Source organism: Callorhinus ursinus, unplaced genomic scaffold (genome assembly GCF_003265705.2).
Source record: "Callorhinus ursinus isolate GAN/ISIS: 27379988/994484 unplaced genomic scaffold, GSC_fseal_2.0 scaffold50, whole genome shotgun sequence".
Lineage (NCBI taxonomy): Eukaryota > Metazoa > Chordata > Mammalia > Carnivora > Otariidae > Callorhinus > Callorhinus ursinus.
In genome coordinates, this window is record NW_027397112.1 from 8,559,449 (window position 1) to 8,574,012 (window position 14,564).

At 59.0% G+C, this 14,564-nt stretch overlaps 3 protein-coding genes across 9 annotated transcripts in view; 1 reads left to right on the top strand and 2 right to left on the bottom strand.

Annotated features, from left to right (window-relative positions):
- The window catches only part of LOC141370905 (uncharacterized), a 46,759-nt gene extending 43,550 nt beyond the window's left edge, over nucleotides 1-3,209 (bottom strand). Inside the window, exons 1-3 of the mRNA XM_073883143.1 lie at nucleotides 3,104-3,209; nucleotides 1,410-3,026; nucleotides 666-875 (exon numbers count right to left, since the gene is read on the bottom strand). Of these exons, the coding sequence (XP_073739244.1) occupies nucleotides 1,732-3,026; nucleotides 3,104-3,209 (1,401 nt within the window). The 3' untranslated portion in view covers nucleotides 666-875; nucleotides 1,410-1,731. The remainder of the gene's footprint in view (nucleotides 1-665; nucleotides 876-1,409; nucleotides 3,027-3,103) is intronic.
- Nucleotides 2,516-4,951, top strand: LIMD2 (LIM domain containing 2). Of its 2 annotated transcripts, none has more exons than XM_025890275.2 (5): nucleotides 2,516-2,651; nucleotides 3,439-3,533; nucleotides 3,701-3,745; nucleotides 3,828-3,967; nucleotides 4,043-4,951. In XM_025890275.2, exons 2-5 carry the CDS (start codon nucleotides 3,492-3,494, stop codon nucleotides 4,200-4,202), a joined length of 387 nt encoding a protein of 128 aa, XP_025746060.1. In that variant the 5' UTR covers nucleotides 2,516-2,651; nucleotides 3,439-3,491; the 3' UTR covers nucleotides 4,203-4,951. The 2 variants fall into 2 exon arrangements, with proteins under 2 accessions (XP_025746060.1, XP_025746059.1); XM_025890274.1 differs by having other exon boundaries at nucleotides 2,527-2,651; nucleotides 3,392-3,533.
- A 1,747-nt stretch (nucleotides 4,952-6,698) lies between these two features.
- The window catches only part of MAP3K3 (mitogen-activated protein kinase kinase kinase 3), a 63,569-nt gene continuing 55,703 nt past the window's right edge, over nucleotides 6,699-14,564 (bottom strand). For all 6 annotated transcript variants that reach the window (XM_025890277.2, XM_025890276.2, XM_025890281.2 and 3 more), the window contains 8 exons: nucleotides 14,173-14,240; nucleotides 13,869-13,961; nucleotides 13,082-13,273; nucleotides 12,374-12,522; nucleotides 11,596-11,727; nucleotides 11,038-11,167; nucleotides 10,518-10,695; nucleotides 6,699-9,503 (listed from right to left, as the gene is read on the bottom strand). In XM_025890277.2, the coding sequence (XP_025746062.1) occupies nucleotides 9,275-9,503; nucleotides 10,518-10,695; nucleotides 11,038-11,167; nucleotides 11,596-11,727; nucleotides 12,374-12,522; nucleotides 13,082-13,273; nucleotides 13,869-13,961; nucleotides 14,173-14,240 (1,171 nt within the window). In that variant the 3' untranslated portion in view covers nucleotides 6,699-9,274. The remainder of the gene's footprint in view (nucleotides 9,504-10,517; nucleotides 10,696-11,037; nucleotides 11,168-11,595; nucleotides 11,728-12,373; nucleotides 12,523-13,081; nucleotides 13,274-13,868; nucleotides 13,962-14,172; nucleotides 14,241-14,564) is intronic.

Genomic DNA, 14,564 nt, shown 5'->3' on the forward strand with positions numbered 1-14,564 from the left:
AGGTCTAGGTGCTGAAGACTAGCCCTTTGGCAGGACAACTTCCGGGCCACTTGGAGTCCAGGGAGAAGAGGCTCGTGTTTGGCAGGAAAGGAGGTGGAAGGTTTTCTTCTGGAACATGACTTGCAGTATCTCCTTACCCCTGGAACTGACACCCAAAGATCAGGTAACCTAAGAACCAGACCTCTGTCCCCTCTCTGTCATCCTGGCTGGCGGCCAGCAAGGCTGGGCAAGAGGGTGACTCTGACTTGGGTCTCCATGGTGCTTCCCAGTCTGCATGGGCATCAACCTGGCACCCTCCCACCTGCCGGTCCCTCAGTGGGGAGGCCCTCCTCTGGCTCAGGCACTAAACATGTCAGATTAAGGAAGTGCCCCTCCCTCTTCCCTGAAGCTGCTATGAACCCTCAAATGCTCTCACTTTCCCTTCCCTCCGAAATTTTAACACCAGTTTAAAAATGAAAAATAAAAACCCTCTTCCTTTGGGCAATCACAGGGGATGAGGTGAACAGATGGACACCCACCCCCAGGCGGAGTGGGAAGGCCAGGTCACCTTTGTTTCCAACCCGCTCCTTACCCCTGCCCAGCTCATCTCTTCTTTAAACCTCAAGTTCCCTTTTCTCAACACCATGATCAGCCTGTTTTCTTTCCTTCTGAACTGCTTTCTTCACCTTGCTGTCCGTTCATCCTCTGCACCCAAGCTGCTGCTTCTGGGGGGGCTGCCCGCAGGTGCCCCTGCAGGGCCGTCCTGGGCAGGGGAGGGGGCCTCTGGGCCCAGGGGTCCAGACAGTCGTCCTGCAGGCTGTTCCTGGGCCGGGGGAGGGCCACGCCTTCCTGCATCACTGCAGCCGCCTTTGAGAATCTGGTGACTGCTGTGCACACTGCCAGGAAAGATGCACATAAACAATTTCAGAAGTGTCACATACACACACACACACACACACACACACACACACACCCAGCCTCCCACCCACCCACCCACCCAGCCAGCCAGGGAGTCCTGGGCCTGCAGCTCTACCCAAACATAAATCTTCCTCTAGAGCGGGGCAGGAGACTGGGGAGAAAAAGCACAGCGTGGCCTGCGAGCCCTCAGGGAGCTGAGGGAACACAGCTGGGGGCCGGGGCAGCCTGCCACCTCACTCCCTCCCCTGCCAGGCAGGGGGATTTGTTCTGTTCCCTGACACGTGTGTGGGCCGTGCTCTGGAGCCACTAGTTCTATTCCTGCCCCAGTGTGGGAACAAGCTCTGTTTAGGGCTGTGTTTGGTGGAACGGCTTCCAGCCAGACCTCAGGCAGAGCCCAGCGGTCCCTGCGGCTAACGAGACCCGGGTCTCCCAGCGGAGGTGACTCCGGGAAGCCGCTGCCCCACGTGCGCAGCGCAGCTGAGGCTCTACCCCCACCAGTGGGTGTCGGTCACCTGCGTCCCGTGCGCCTCCGACTGTCCACCTGTCGTGCGCTGTGCTGGCCAGGGCAGCCCCTGGGCCAGAGGGGCCGGGAGGAAGGAGCCGGGTGCAGGGGGCTTCTTGGCCTCCGGCGCCAGCCCTGCTGCTCTAGCTTTGTTACTTGGAACCAGGCACTTGGGATCTTCAGGCCTCTCTCCCTGTGTTAAATGGGGTTAGGGTGCGCCGAGATTTGCTTGTTTGAAGGATGGCAATCTCTTTCCCCGAAGGGAGTACCCTCAATTTCTCAAAGGCAGCAGTGCCCGCCTGCAGGAACCGGGGGGTGGTGGGGGGTGGTGACTAAGGCCACAAAGACCAGCCACAGAAACGCTTTAGGACGGCGGGCTTCGGCGCCTCCCGGGGCCCTTGTCTATGGGGTCGCAGGAGAAGGCGCCGAGGGGTGGTGGTCCCGCCGGACCCCTCTTGCAGACCGGCGCGCGGTGAGCCGGCGGCCCAAGGGGACAGTACACGGGGACGCCGGGCCTCACAGCCTCGCGTGGCGTGACCGCGTGCCGGCCGCCGCTGCCTCCTTCCTCCGGCGGCCGGGCGGGGGCGGCCTCTGGCGGCGGGAGGACTCCGCGGTCGGAGGGGGCGTGGGATCCCGGACGGGGCCGCCCCCGCGGGGTCTGTCAAACCGCAGGGCCCACGGAGCGCCGGGCGGGCACGAGGGCCAACCGAGGGAAACTGAGGCAGCGAAAGGCCCAGGAGCACCCCGGTGATCTTTTCCCGCCTCAGGGGCGTCGCCGGGAGCGCCATTTGTCCCGGGATCCTAGGCGTCTCCCTGAACTCGTCCGCGCCCTGAGGCGTGCGGTACCCTCCCGCTCCGGTCTCTGCCTCGGTCCCGAGCGGGCCGACGGGGCTGCCGGTTTCCCGAGGCCGGCGAGCGCCGGGTCCGCGGGGATGGTGCGAGTGCCCGGAGCGCAGGGTCGGGGCGGGGGGCAGACAAAGGCAAGTGACGGAGAGCGAGGGAAAGACAAAGCGCAGAGGGGGTCGGCGGCGGCGCCGGGGCCCCGGAGGCGGCTCCGGGCGCGGCGGAGCCAATGGGCGGGCGCGGGGCGGGGGCCGGCGGGGGCGGCGCCGCGATAAGGCGGTGGCGGTGGCGGTGGCGGCCGCTCGGGGACCACTGGCAGCGGCGGCAGCTCGCTTCCGCGCCCTCCTCGCACCTGAGGCGCCCCCCCGGAGACCGACCCCCCCGCCCCGCGGCCCAGGCCGGGGCCCCGGTGAGACCCGCGGGCGGGCCGGGGAGGGGGCCTGCATCCGTCTCGCAAACCCGGGCTCCGAGGTGGGGGTGCGGGCGCGAGGGCCGCCGCCCGCGGGGTCCCGACGCCCAGCGCCTCCGCCCGTCGCTCTCGCCCGGGGCCCCGAGGCCAGCGGCCGCTCTCCCGGGCGGGCCTCCCAGCGGGGACGGAGCTGAATCCTCCTGGCTGTGTCGACGGGGGTCCCGGGTCTGGGGTCCCGTCCTCGCGGGCCCCGGGGCGGAGAAGCGGGGCGCGCGGGCGGTGGCTCGGCCAGGCGGGGCAGGCGGCGCAGCCCGGGAGCGCTGTCCAGGGACTGGGCCGGCCGAGCTGGGGGCGGGCGGGGGGGGCGCCCGCGGCCTCGGCAGCGTCGGGCCGGGGTCAGGCCGGGCCAGCGGATTCTCACCGAGGCCCCGCCCGGCCCACCCGCCCCTGACCTCCGCTCATCCAGGCGGGGTACCGGGCCTCGGGACGCTCACGGCGGCTGCGCGGCGCCCCCTCCCCCGGCCGTTCCCGGCTAACTCTGTCCCCCCCCCGACACATGGTTCCACTCAGGGACCCCTGTCCCTTGGGGAGCAGCGTGGGGGGCGGGCGGGCGAAGGGGGAGGTGGGTGAGGGGCGGAAGTGGCAAGACCCAGAGCAACAGGAAATGACTTAGGGAAAGTCCCAACCGCAGCCCCCTCGCCCCCCGCCTGTAAACCCCCCCCCCCCCCCCCCCCCCGCAGGCTGGGGAAGCGCTTGTGGGGCCCGACCGACCGACTTCCCCTTGCAGAACCCAGCGGGTGCCGCGTCTCCACCTGGGGCCTCCATCACCCCCACCGAGCCATGTTCCAGGCTGCAGAAGCCGCCCAGGCCACCCCCTCTCATGTAGGTGATCAGCGGGGCGGGAGGGCTCCTCTCACGCAGGCGTCGGGCCTGGGGGTTAAGGGGTGAGGGCCCCGCCCCGCCCCACGCCCCTGGGATCTGGGCTGGTGACCGCAGCAATGGTCTGGGGGCATCCCTCTGACCCGGCCTTGACTGGCCCTCTCCCTTAGGAAGCCAAAGGCAGCGGTGGCAGCAGCACTGTCCAGCGCTCCAAGGTAGGGCCCTGAGAGTGGAGTGTTGGGGGGGAGAAGGGACGGGCATGGGCCAGGCCCCTGGCTGACTCTCTCCCCGGGACAGTCCTTCAGCCTTCGGGCCCAGGTGAAGGAGAGCTGTGCCGCCTGCCAGAAGACCGTGTATCCCATGGAGCGGCTGGTGGCCGACAAGCTCATTTTCCACAACTCTTGCTTCTGTTGCAAGCACTGTCACACCAAGCTGAGGTGCGCCCTTGCCCTGCCCCTGCCCTCGCCTGCTAGCCCTGACCTGACCTGACCACAGTTGTTCTGCTTCTGCAGCCTGGGCAGCTATGCGGCACTGCATGGGGAATTTTACTGCAAACCCCACTTTCAGCAGCTGTTTAAGAGCAAAGGCAACTACGATGAGGGCTTCGGCCGGAAGCAGCATAAGGAGCTCTGGGCCCACAAGGAGGTGAACTCCGGCACGAAGACAGCCTGAGGCCCTGCCGCCCTCCACTGTCTCTGTAGAAGGCGGCCTGGAGAGGGGCAGTGGGAAGGGTGGGAAAGAGATTGGACCTGGGCTTGGGTTGGGGGACGGGGTGGGACAGGGAAAGGGCCATCTTGCTCAGGCAGAGGATTAGGGGGGCAGGGCTCTGCTCCAGGATTCCTTCATTCTCCCTGGGGGGGGGGGTGGTTTGGGAACCAGGATTGGGGTTTGCTCACCACCCTGCTTCCTACTTCTTTCAGCCTACCCCACCTCACCCCCTGGCCCCCTGGGAGGCCCCCAAGCCCAGCTTCCCTATCTAGGTGCCTTTTCTCCAGCAAGGAGTCACCATGCCCCCTCAGGGTCCCAAGCTCCCTCACTGCCACCTGGGGCCCTCTGGGGACCCCATCTCTCTCCATCTACCTCTGCCCTTAGCCTGGTCCTGAGCCATGGAAACCGGAGGAAGGAGAGCCGGCGTGCCCTTGCTGGGCCTCACAGAATGCCCACCAAGGCCCTGGGCGGGGGAGGGGGAAGTGGATTAGCCCTGCCCTCCCCCGAAAGCGAGGCAGGGCATGCCCAGTGGGGCTTGGGACCCATCTTGCACCGCCGGAGTCAAGAAGCGGAAGCTCAAGCACCCGCCAGGCTGAGAGCCAGAGACTGGCTGGGGGCTGGTGTGGGCCATGCTCCTCTCCTCTTCTCCCGTTGCTGCCGGTTCTGACTGTTGTGATCAACCCTGTTTTTAAACATGTTTTAACAGCTTCTGACTCTGTATTATGTGGCCTGATGGGGCTGGGGCGGGGGGATCTTTGTGGCAGGAAGGATGCAGACTTTTTTTTTTTTTTTTAAAGATTTTATTTATTTATTTGAGAGAGAGAGAGAATGAGAGATAGCACGAGAGGGAAGAGGGTCAGAGGGAGAGGCAGACTCCCCGCCGAGCAGGGAGCCCGATGCGGGACTCGATCCCGGGACTCCAGGATCATGACCTGAGCCGAAGGCAGGCGCTTAACCAACTGAGCCACCCAGGCGCCCAAGGATGCAGACTTCTCATGCAGAGGTGACAGGGGACATGGTCAACCCAGAGCACTCCTGGCCTTGATTGGGGTGGGGGATGGGGCTGGTGATAGGTGTCAGGGAAATGACACGAGCCTGAGAAAAAGAGGGGGTGCTCCTTTTCAACAGCCAGGCCTCCATGCTGTCATACCCAGAGTGGTTTTAGAACTGAAACTCCACTTTGCTTCTCAGCCTTGTGTCAGTTAAGAAAGGGTCAGGATGGCCGGCTCAGTCTGTAGAGGATGCAACTCTTGATCTCAGGGTTGTGAGTTCAAACCCCACATTGAGTGTGGAACCTACTTTAGAAAAAAAAAAAAAAAAGAGGTTAGGCCATCAGTTGGTGATGGAGCCTGGCCTCACTGCACTTTGGTATACTGCAAGGCAGAACCCTCCTGCCAAGTCCTTGTCTGGACCCCCTTTGCCCTGGAAATCTGCAAAGGATGGTGGGAACCAGCAGATTCAGCAAGTGCTGTTGAAGGTTCTCTAGTTTGCCATGTCCTTCCCCATCTGTCATCTTCCCCTTGCTTTTTCAAGCTCTGGGGAGTGGGGCAGCCATGGTCACCGTCCCAGGTAGTCCAAGGAGAAACAGCTTATCTGCTCCTCTTGAAGGACAAGTTTATAGCAGGGCAAACATGGCCAACTTGGAGGACCTGAGACACCTCCCCACGCCCAGCAGATTACTGGCAGGAAGTCTGGGATGTCTGTCCCAGACCTAACTGTCCTGATTTCCCCCAAACTGCCCGTGGGCGATATGACCTGGTGGAGCAAGAGGGCCGACTCCTGGGGGATTTGCTGCCACTGCACCCCATACAATACCTTAAGTTCCTAAGTGACGCTATGCCCACAGGACAGGGTAGGGAGCGGGTGCTCAAACTGGTGGCAGATGGGCCACTGTGCTGTGTTGAGGTAGACACTGACCCCTGAAGCAGCAGAGCTAACACTAAGCAGAGATGGCACTGGGTCATCAGCACAAGGAGAGCTGAGAGCCTCTTTCAAAGCAGGCCCAAATTCTGCACTGGAGGCCTCAGGTGGGGACAAGGAGAGTCTCTCCCTGCTCTGAGCTAAGCACCACCAGCAGATAGACCAGCAGGGAGATAACAGCAGAATATGGCTCAAGGGGATACTTCCCTGCACCGGGAAGACTACTAGATGCCATGAAGTTCTGGGAGTCCAGCCACTGGTGACATTTGGGTCAGGGGGGTCGACAGTTACCACCCTGATAATCAGCCCTGATAGAAGCACCCTCAGCAGAGCTCCCGAAAGTGAGGAGGGAAGGGAGCCAGCTCTGAGCCTGCAGTGGTATCAACCATGTCAGCCCATCCTAGGACCCCTCGTGGAGTCATTTCAAGTTCTCTGCTAAGGGACCCAAGCTGGTTACCAGGCACCATACCTGGCTCCTCCCGGGGAAACACCTACTCTCCCCACTCCCCAACCAAAAGCATTGCCACAGGACCCCTTGGGTATAAATGATCCCTTTTATTGTAAGTAATGCGCGACACTGGCCTGGCTTTGCACTGCAAGCCCTCGGTCGAGATATAGTCAAATAACTATGGCTGCAGGTTCTTCTGCACGATCCACAATTCAGACACAGACACAGAGCTGAGGTGGAAAGGAGGGGCAGGAGGGCGGTGGAGTGTGGGCTGTCCTCAGCCCCGGCCTCTCCAGGTAGGTCTGGCCAAGGCCGACATAGCCCATGGAATGATGAGCAAATGGCAGCATGGCCCTTCCCACAGCAAGCCTGGGGCTTCCGGGGGACTGCCTTTCAGAATCTTCGGGCCCAGGCTGTCCTAGGCCCACAACTTGTCATCTGGGTTATTTAATATAAAGACAATAAATTAAAATTAAGCGACAGCTTGGTCCTGAGGATGCTGAGCCAGCATGTCCACAGTTTTTGGCACACACACGCAAAAAAAAAAAAAAACAAAAACAAACCAGGGTCTCTTATTTTTTTGGAGTGCAGCGTTTGTTGGCCTGTTTGCAAATTCACTTTTAGAACCCATTCCCTGTAAGACCCCAGGAGGTGGGGCTCTGTGAGAGCCTGAAGCTGGGACACACAGAGTCGTCTTGGCACCGGCACCGTGCTCTGTTTCCTCTTGGGGAACAGGGACTGGGGACGGGGGTGTGGGTCCACGAAGAGTGCTACAGCCATCAGGATGGGGGTGTGGAGAGGCCGAGCTGCCACGTGGCGGCTTTGGTCAAGTTGAGGGGCCAGTCCCCACCCTGGGCTAGGGCCGAGGTGGAGACAGGAGCTCGTGCTCACTGTCTTCAGAGGGCTGAGCTGGGGGTGCCTGACAGAGGCCCCTGGGGGAAAAGGATGGAAACAGAGGGGCCCAGGCCCAACTGGCACCGTGCAACACACATTCCTGCAAAACCAGCTGCTTTCATTTTCTCTTCTCTCTCTTGAGGCGTCCATCACCTGTAACAATCTAGAATTGATATATATAAAAACCATCAAATATGATCTGAGATATAAATTAACAAGTACAAGGCCTCACATTACATGATGTGAAAAGGCTAAAAACAGCGATAGAAACTACATTCATAAAAGTGCATCGTCAACATACAACGAAGGCTTTGGCTTGTTCTGGTGCCCGTGGGGAAGTGGGCATGGCTGGCAATGAGCAGCTGCCTGGCGCTGACCCCCAGCTTCCCGGAGAGGCCCATCCCTGGGCACTGGCTTTGTTGTTGTTATTGTTGTTGTTGTTGTTCCTTTAATGACAACTCCCAAGGAAACTGGGTGTTGGGCGGGAGGAGCTCTAGCAATAGGCACATTCTGGAGGGGAGGGGCTGGAAGAAAGGACCAGCGCCCAGGCTGAGGTAAATAAGGCCAACTCTAAGCTGCTTGGAGACACTGGCTCCGCGACCCCTGCTACCATTCCTCCTCGAAGAAGGGAAAGAAGCTGAGATGGGGATGGGCAAGGCTGGCCAAGAAGGAACAGAGATGGTAGTTTGGGGCACAGCTGGTGACATCACATGGGCTCTCCCTTCTACCAGGCAGAGAGGGCTCTGGCCTAGCAGGGTCACGCTCACAGACAGCCTGATCCAACTTCCCCGGCTACCCAGAAGAGCCCGCCCAGGACTCTGGGCAGCCAGCTGGGTCAGATGCCCTCACCACGATGTCCATCTTCCTTTCTGCTCCAGTGGGGGAAAAGGCGCCAGGTCAGGAACACAAAGGCCATTACCTTCAGCTCTTTCCAATCCAGCCCAAGGCCCAAGCCCACAACAGGGATACTCAGAGCCCAAGGGCACACAGTCTCCAGTTTAGACACTGGGTACAGCATAAGAGTGACTCCAACTTGTAAAACAGAGACAATTGCATTGACAAAACTGGGTCTCCCCCGCCCCCAAGTGGGGGAAGTTCCAGATCTCAGGCCCCTGCTTGGGGGGGGGGGACGCGCAGGGTCATGGGGGCAGGCAGGATGGGCTCCTCCTTCCCTGAATAAGGCAGCATAACATTTGCTTCATTCATCTTTGGTAAAGGACAGGGACTGGCAAAGCTGACCTGGGGGCTCCGGGGAGAGTGCAGCCCCAGCCTCTGCCTTCCATTGGCTGTGGGATGCTGGGCTTTACCTCAGGCTTGGGGGAGGGCTCATCCAGCCCAGAGATGCCCTGGTGGTCTCCAGACATGGGAGGAGAAACAAAATAACACTCTGAATGAAAGTAACACTATTCAGACCCTCGTGTCTGTCCTGTGCCCCCACGCCCGTGGGGCTTTGGCGCTGACTGCAGTGTCAGGACACAGCCCTGAGGATAAGGCCCTCAGCACTTTGCACTGTTCCTAGCCCCTTCCCCTCCACGCAGAGCTTAGGATGCTGGAGCTCTCGGGTCTGGTAGGCTGGGGGCTCCCAGTCCTTGAGGCTGCAGCCACCCCGCCCTGGCTCTGAGCCCCAGTGGTGGACAGGGCACAGACGAACGCTGGCTGGACTGGAGCTCCGTGGTCCACAGCATTGCCCAGGAGAAGCAGCAACTTTGCGGAGCCGCACGGCCGCCCCTTGCCTGTGCAGCAGGGGAGGTTGGCAGCAGTGCGCCTAGGGAGCTCAGTACGCGAGCTGTGCAAAGTGGTGTGTGAGCAGCTCCTCGGCCGAAGGTCTCTGGCGGGCCTCCACAAAAATGCGCCTCAGGAAGTCCCGGCCGTGCTCAGAGATGTGGGAGGGCAGCTGAGGATTGGTGGGTTGGGTGGCAATCTTGAAAATGGCAGCCATGGCTTCATACTCTGCCCAAGGTGGTTTCTCCGTCAGCATCTCTACCACGGTACAGCCCAGGCTCCTGGAGAGACAGAATCCCATGTCACCCCAGACTCCCTGACCTGCCCACCATCATGAAAGGAGGTGCCTTTCTCAGAACACCCTGAAGCAGGATGGGACAAGCTGAGGGTTGACACCTCTGTAGAGGGTTCCCAAGGCCTCATCTACGAAGGCTTCATCAACCTACACCCACTCGGGTGAGTCTTGAGATTGGGGAAGAGACCCCTTAGCACGGACAGAAAGAGCTCAGAGATAACTGTGTTGGTTTCCTATTGCTGCTGTAACAAATCACCATGAGCATAAGACATTAATAAAAATTGATTCTGGAGGTCAGAAGTCTAGAACTAGTCTCAATGGGCTAAAGCCAACGGGTGAGCAGGGATGGTTCCTTCTGGAGGCTCTGCCTCTAGAGGCTGCCAGCACTACTTGGTTCACGGCCCCTCCTTACACCACTCCAGTCTCTTGCTTCCACTGTCCCATCTCTTGCTACCCACTCTCACCTGCTGTCTCCCTTTTGTAAGGACCCTTGCAATTATACTGCGCCCACCTGGATGATCCAGGATGAGCTCCCCATCTCAAAATCCTTAAATTAAGCATACTTGCAAAGGCCCTGCTGCCACGTAAGGAAACATTAACAGGGCATGGGGTTATAGTATGTGGGCATCTTTGGGGAACCATTACTCGCCCACCACAATACCGTTCTGAGGGGAAGAGATGCTCTCACAATTTCCAGGCCCTTTCAGAGGATGCACAAGAAGGGAGGTACTGGTGCTACTTCTATCAGGAAGTTAGCAAACTCTAGGGATGTTTTCCATGCCCCAAGTTCTCATCCATAGCAGATAGGTGCTGTTTGGGGTTAAAACGCAATGCACTTGCGTATGTGCTGGGGCAGGCACTGATGGCCTGGCCTGGCTGCCAAGAGATGAGTCTCCTCTTTCTCCCACCACACTGCAAAGTCCCCCACAGCTCATTTCTAAGTTAGAGTCACGACAGCCCAGACATGGAGACGCCATCCCAGCATGTCCCCAGCACTCACCACACATCTGCCTTCCTTCCGTAGCCCTCACCGCTGATCACCTCAGGACTCATCCAGTAGGGTGTGCCGGTGACCGAGCGCATGCCTGTGCCTGACATGCAGATGGTCTGCAAGCGCTTGCTGGCCCCAAAGTCCCCCAGCTTCACATTCCCGGCAGAGTCTCGGAGGATGTTGGCTCCTAAGGCATGAAAGGGCAGAGGCTGCCACCCTGGGCCCTCTGGGTATTTTCTACCATCCACCCTCTTCCCCTCCTTCCCAGGTCACAGGGCTGCTGGGGAGGATGGAGACTACCATGAATGAGACATGACGTGCACAGAGTGCCACTGGCTTCGCCCTATAGCATGAAATGATCAACACCATGGCCAACATCTATCTGCACAGCACCCTACAAGTAGTTTCCCAAATTGCTCAACCAATCTATACCAATCCCTCAAGGAAGCAATTAGGGTCTCACTTTTCAGAAAATTCAGAATGGTTAAGTAACCAGGTCTTGGGGACCCCACAGCCTGTGCCTGCTCACCCTTGATGTCTCGGTGAACAATCATGTTGCTATGCAGGTAAGACATGCCCTCCAGGATCTGCCGGGTATATTTGCGGGTCACGCTCTCTGTCAGAGCTCCGTAAGCCTTCAACTGGTCTTTCACTGAGCCCTACAGCCACAGGAGTCAGAGGGAGTCAGCTCAGGAAAGGGGAGGGAGAGGGGCAAGGTTATTTCCAGCCCCCAGCATGGCAACAAAGGAGTGATTCAGCCAACCCCGGTGAGTGGTGCCCCTGGCTTTGCTGGGGGCTACCAGGCAGCTTGGAGAACAGTTCCCTTAAGCGATGTATGATCTAAATCCAGAAGGGAGGCCCCTCTGCTCCAGATACAGGCGGTTCTTACTGGACAGTGCAACCACCCTGTAAGCCTCAGGTCAGGGTCGCCTGGGACGCTTCACATCCCACACCATCACCACGGCCAGATGCAGGGCCCTCCTGACTTTGAGCATCACCTCTGGCATCTCAAGTGATCAGAAGCGTGTCCAAGGGACACCTCCTCCAGAGCCCACAGCGCAGGTCTGGCCCTCTGGGGAGTACGTACCCCCGGCATGTACTCCATGAAGATGGTCAGAGTCTTCTCAGCACGGTCCCGCAGACAGCCGTAGTACTGCACTATGCGTTCATGCTGCAAATTCTTCAGCAACTGGATCTCACACTCCAGGGCACTCACCTCCTAGGGGAGGGGCCCAGTGGTCACCTTGGCTTGCAGGGCCCCACTTCTGCCCACCTGGGATCAGCCCAGTTTGCCCTAATAAGTGACCTCAGGGGGGTCTGTCTGCCTTGGGAACTGGAGCAAAGGGGGGCTCTCTCAACCGTCTGGCCCTTGGACGCAATGCTGGGTGACCCATGGGACAGTGGCACTCCCATGCTGGAAGAAGGCAGACAGTGGGGTGGGAGGAGGGGTGCAGATGCTTAGTTAAGGTAACTGCTGCATTTGTCCTCTCAGATTGGAGTGTAGGCCACACCCAAAGTTGAATTCCAAAGATAAGCTCCTTCCTGGACCAACCGCTGAGAGGCAGCTGTTTGGTGAGAGTGGGCAGGCACTGCTCTTTGTGGCGCTGGCCTCTCAGTTCGGGTGGTTTGGTACTTTGGCATCAACTCAGTTCCTCATACCTAATCCCTCCCCCAGGGGGTCTGATGCTCTTTGGACCACAGTCCCTTTACCCCATGGCCATGGCCAGGGTGGAGAGCAAGGGAGCATGGGAGGAAGAATGATAGGGGGAGCAATCTGTAACTTCTTGAGCAGTTAATCTATGCAGTAAGATGGGAATTTCTGCTAAAGGGGACAGTGGAGGCCAGACCGTGGGGGAAGGCAGTACCTTGCTTGTCTCAGGGCTGTCTGGGTCGAACTGGACTTGCTTGGAAGCAAGTTCACGTCCTGTGTCCACGTCATAGCACAGATAGACCCTGCCGAAGGCACCCTGGCCCAGAAGCTTCCCACGGCGCCAATTGATGGGGGCACTAGGAGCTACAGGAGAACAGAAGGAAAGAGCATTAGCTCGGGCACATTATTTACTGAGATCTTGCCTTGGTCTCCAGAGGCTCTGTGATGGGACCTCTGGCTCAAGAACCCCTCACCCAGCACAGTCCTATCTCTCAGCCCAGCATCTCCACCCCCTTCTGGAGCAGGCTCGGTGCCCTGATCAGTGGGACCATTAGGTCCAAGTCCTGAGAGGCAGATGACTGGCTACCGTCATGGTTAAACACTCCTCTGAATTGACCAAATACCTTTATTTCCTAAGTCCCCAAACATCTGAATATGGCAAGGACTGAGGAGATTGCTCTTCTGTTTAAACACAGAGAGACTAAAGGCCAGAGAGGGGAAGTGGCTTGCCACACAACAGTGGAGCGAGGCCCAAGGTCCAGGGGATCTGCTGCCGACCCACAGCTTCTTCCAGTGTGGTGAGGATGGGCCAGAGCAGCCTACCGCTGAGCTGAACAGCCCCAGGGGACCTCTGGCCTCCTGCCCTGCTGACTGTCTGAGCACCCCCTGGGCAGTCTCCTTCTGGCCAGGGCCCACTCCTCACACTTGGTCGGCACATTCCTCTCCTGCACAGAGAGGGCATTCTCGCTGTCCGCACTCCGTAGGCGCCCTCTCGGGTCCAGGTACTGTACCGCCAGACCCATGTTCTCGCCATTTGTGCTCAGGGAGCGGCTGGACGGCACCAGGGTAAAGAGGTTGCCTTGATGGCGCCGTATTCGTGGAAACGTTCTTCTGCCTGAAGGGATGCAGGAGACAGAATAGAGCAAGTCAGCCCCCTGGCTACGAGGCTAAACGTGCAAACCACATCATCCCATCTGCCCTTTTACCTAATCCATGCCAAAATGGCTAATGTCCCAAGCACCCTAGAATCAGGACAAAAGCAGGAATTACGAAGCAGCCACGGATTGTTCAGAAAGCCCTGGCCAAAGGGAAGGCATAGGGCTAACCCTGGTGCACCACATCACTCACAAGGCCAATCCACTGCCGAAGTCTGTCTTCCCTGGCATCCTAATCCTAAACCTTTGTGGAAGCTCCCTTCTGTCTGCTGCCATGGGGCAGAAGAGGGCGCTGAAGAGCTGGCACCATGGGGCACGCTAGGGACTCAGACCAAGTGTTCCCAGTGGCAGCATCTTGGTTTCCAAACACCGTCCTTCTGCCCATCTCCCCTTGGTCTCTAGTGCCTCAAGTCTGGGCACAGCTCCTCAGGAATAAAGAAAACATGCGGTCTGGCGGGACTGGGCCCAGGCCCTGGCAGTGGCTTTTGGGTGGCAAAGCTCTACCCATGTCCATTCTGAGGCAGCCAGCAGGGGGCAGGGTAGAGGTGCACTCACCCTCATTGTAGTCCTTGTGGTGCACAGACACGTGGTAGCGCCGGGGGTAGGTTCCACCTTTGACCCCTTTGTCATACAGCTGAGTTTCCCGATCTGGGTAAGATAGAGATAGAGGAATCACTGGTTTCGGGGTAGGTCAATGTGAGTGAGCCATTTAAGGCCGTATGTCACCCGAGACCTCAGAGCAGCAGGCTGAGGAGAATTAAAATACAGTCCTGGCTTCCCACCTCAGCTAGCAAAAGTGGAATGCCTGCAGTCCCATCCGGGCACCCTGCAGTGCTCTTCCAGGCTCTGGGGAACTTACCCGAGAACTCCTGTCTGTTGTCTGGGAAGCTCTGGGCTCGGGACATTCTCGATTTCCGGAAGGATGGGCTGGAAAAAAACAAAACGAAATCACAATGTAGACATGAGCCTACTTCGAAAAGCTGCGCACAAGGGCAGAAGGCAAGGATATCCAGATGGATTCTCTTTTCTAACTCCCTCCCGCATCATTACATGGGATAGAAAAACCAGAAAACAAAATACCCAGGCTGCCTAGCTTACCACAATGCCTGCTTGGTGTGTAATCTTTCCTCACAGTTTGGGAGGGAAGCAGAGTTTGAGAGAAACAGCCCTCTTCTGAGTTCGGCCTCCTACTTTCTCTTTAGTAGTCTGAGGCCCAAATCTGGCAGGACCATGGGAGGAAGAATGAACCCT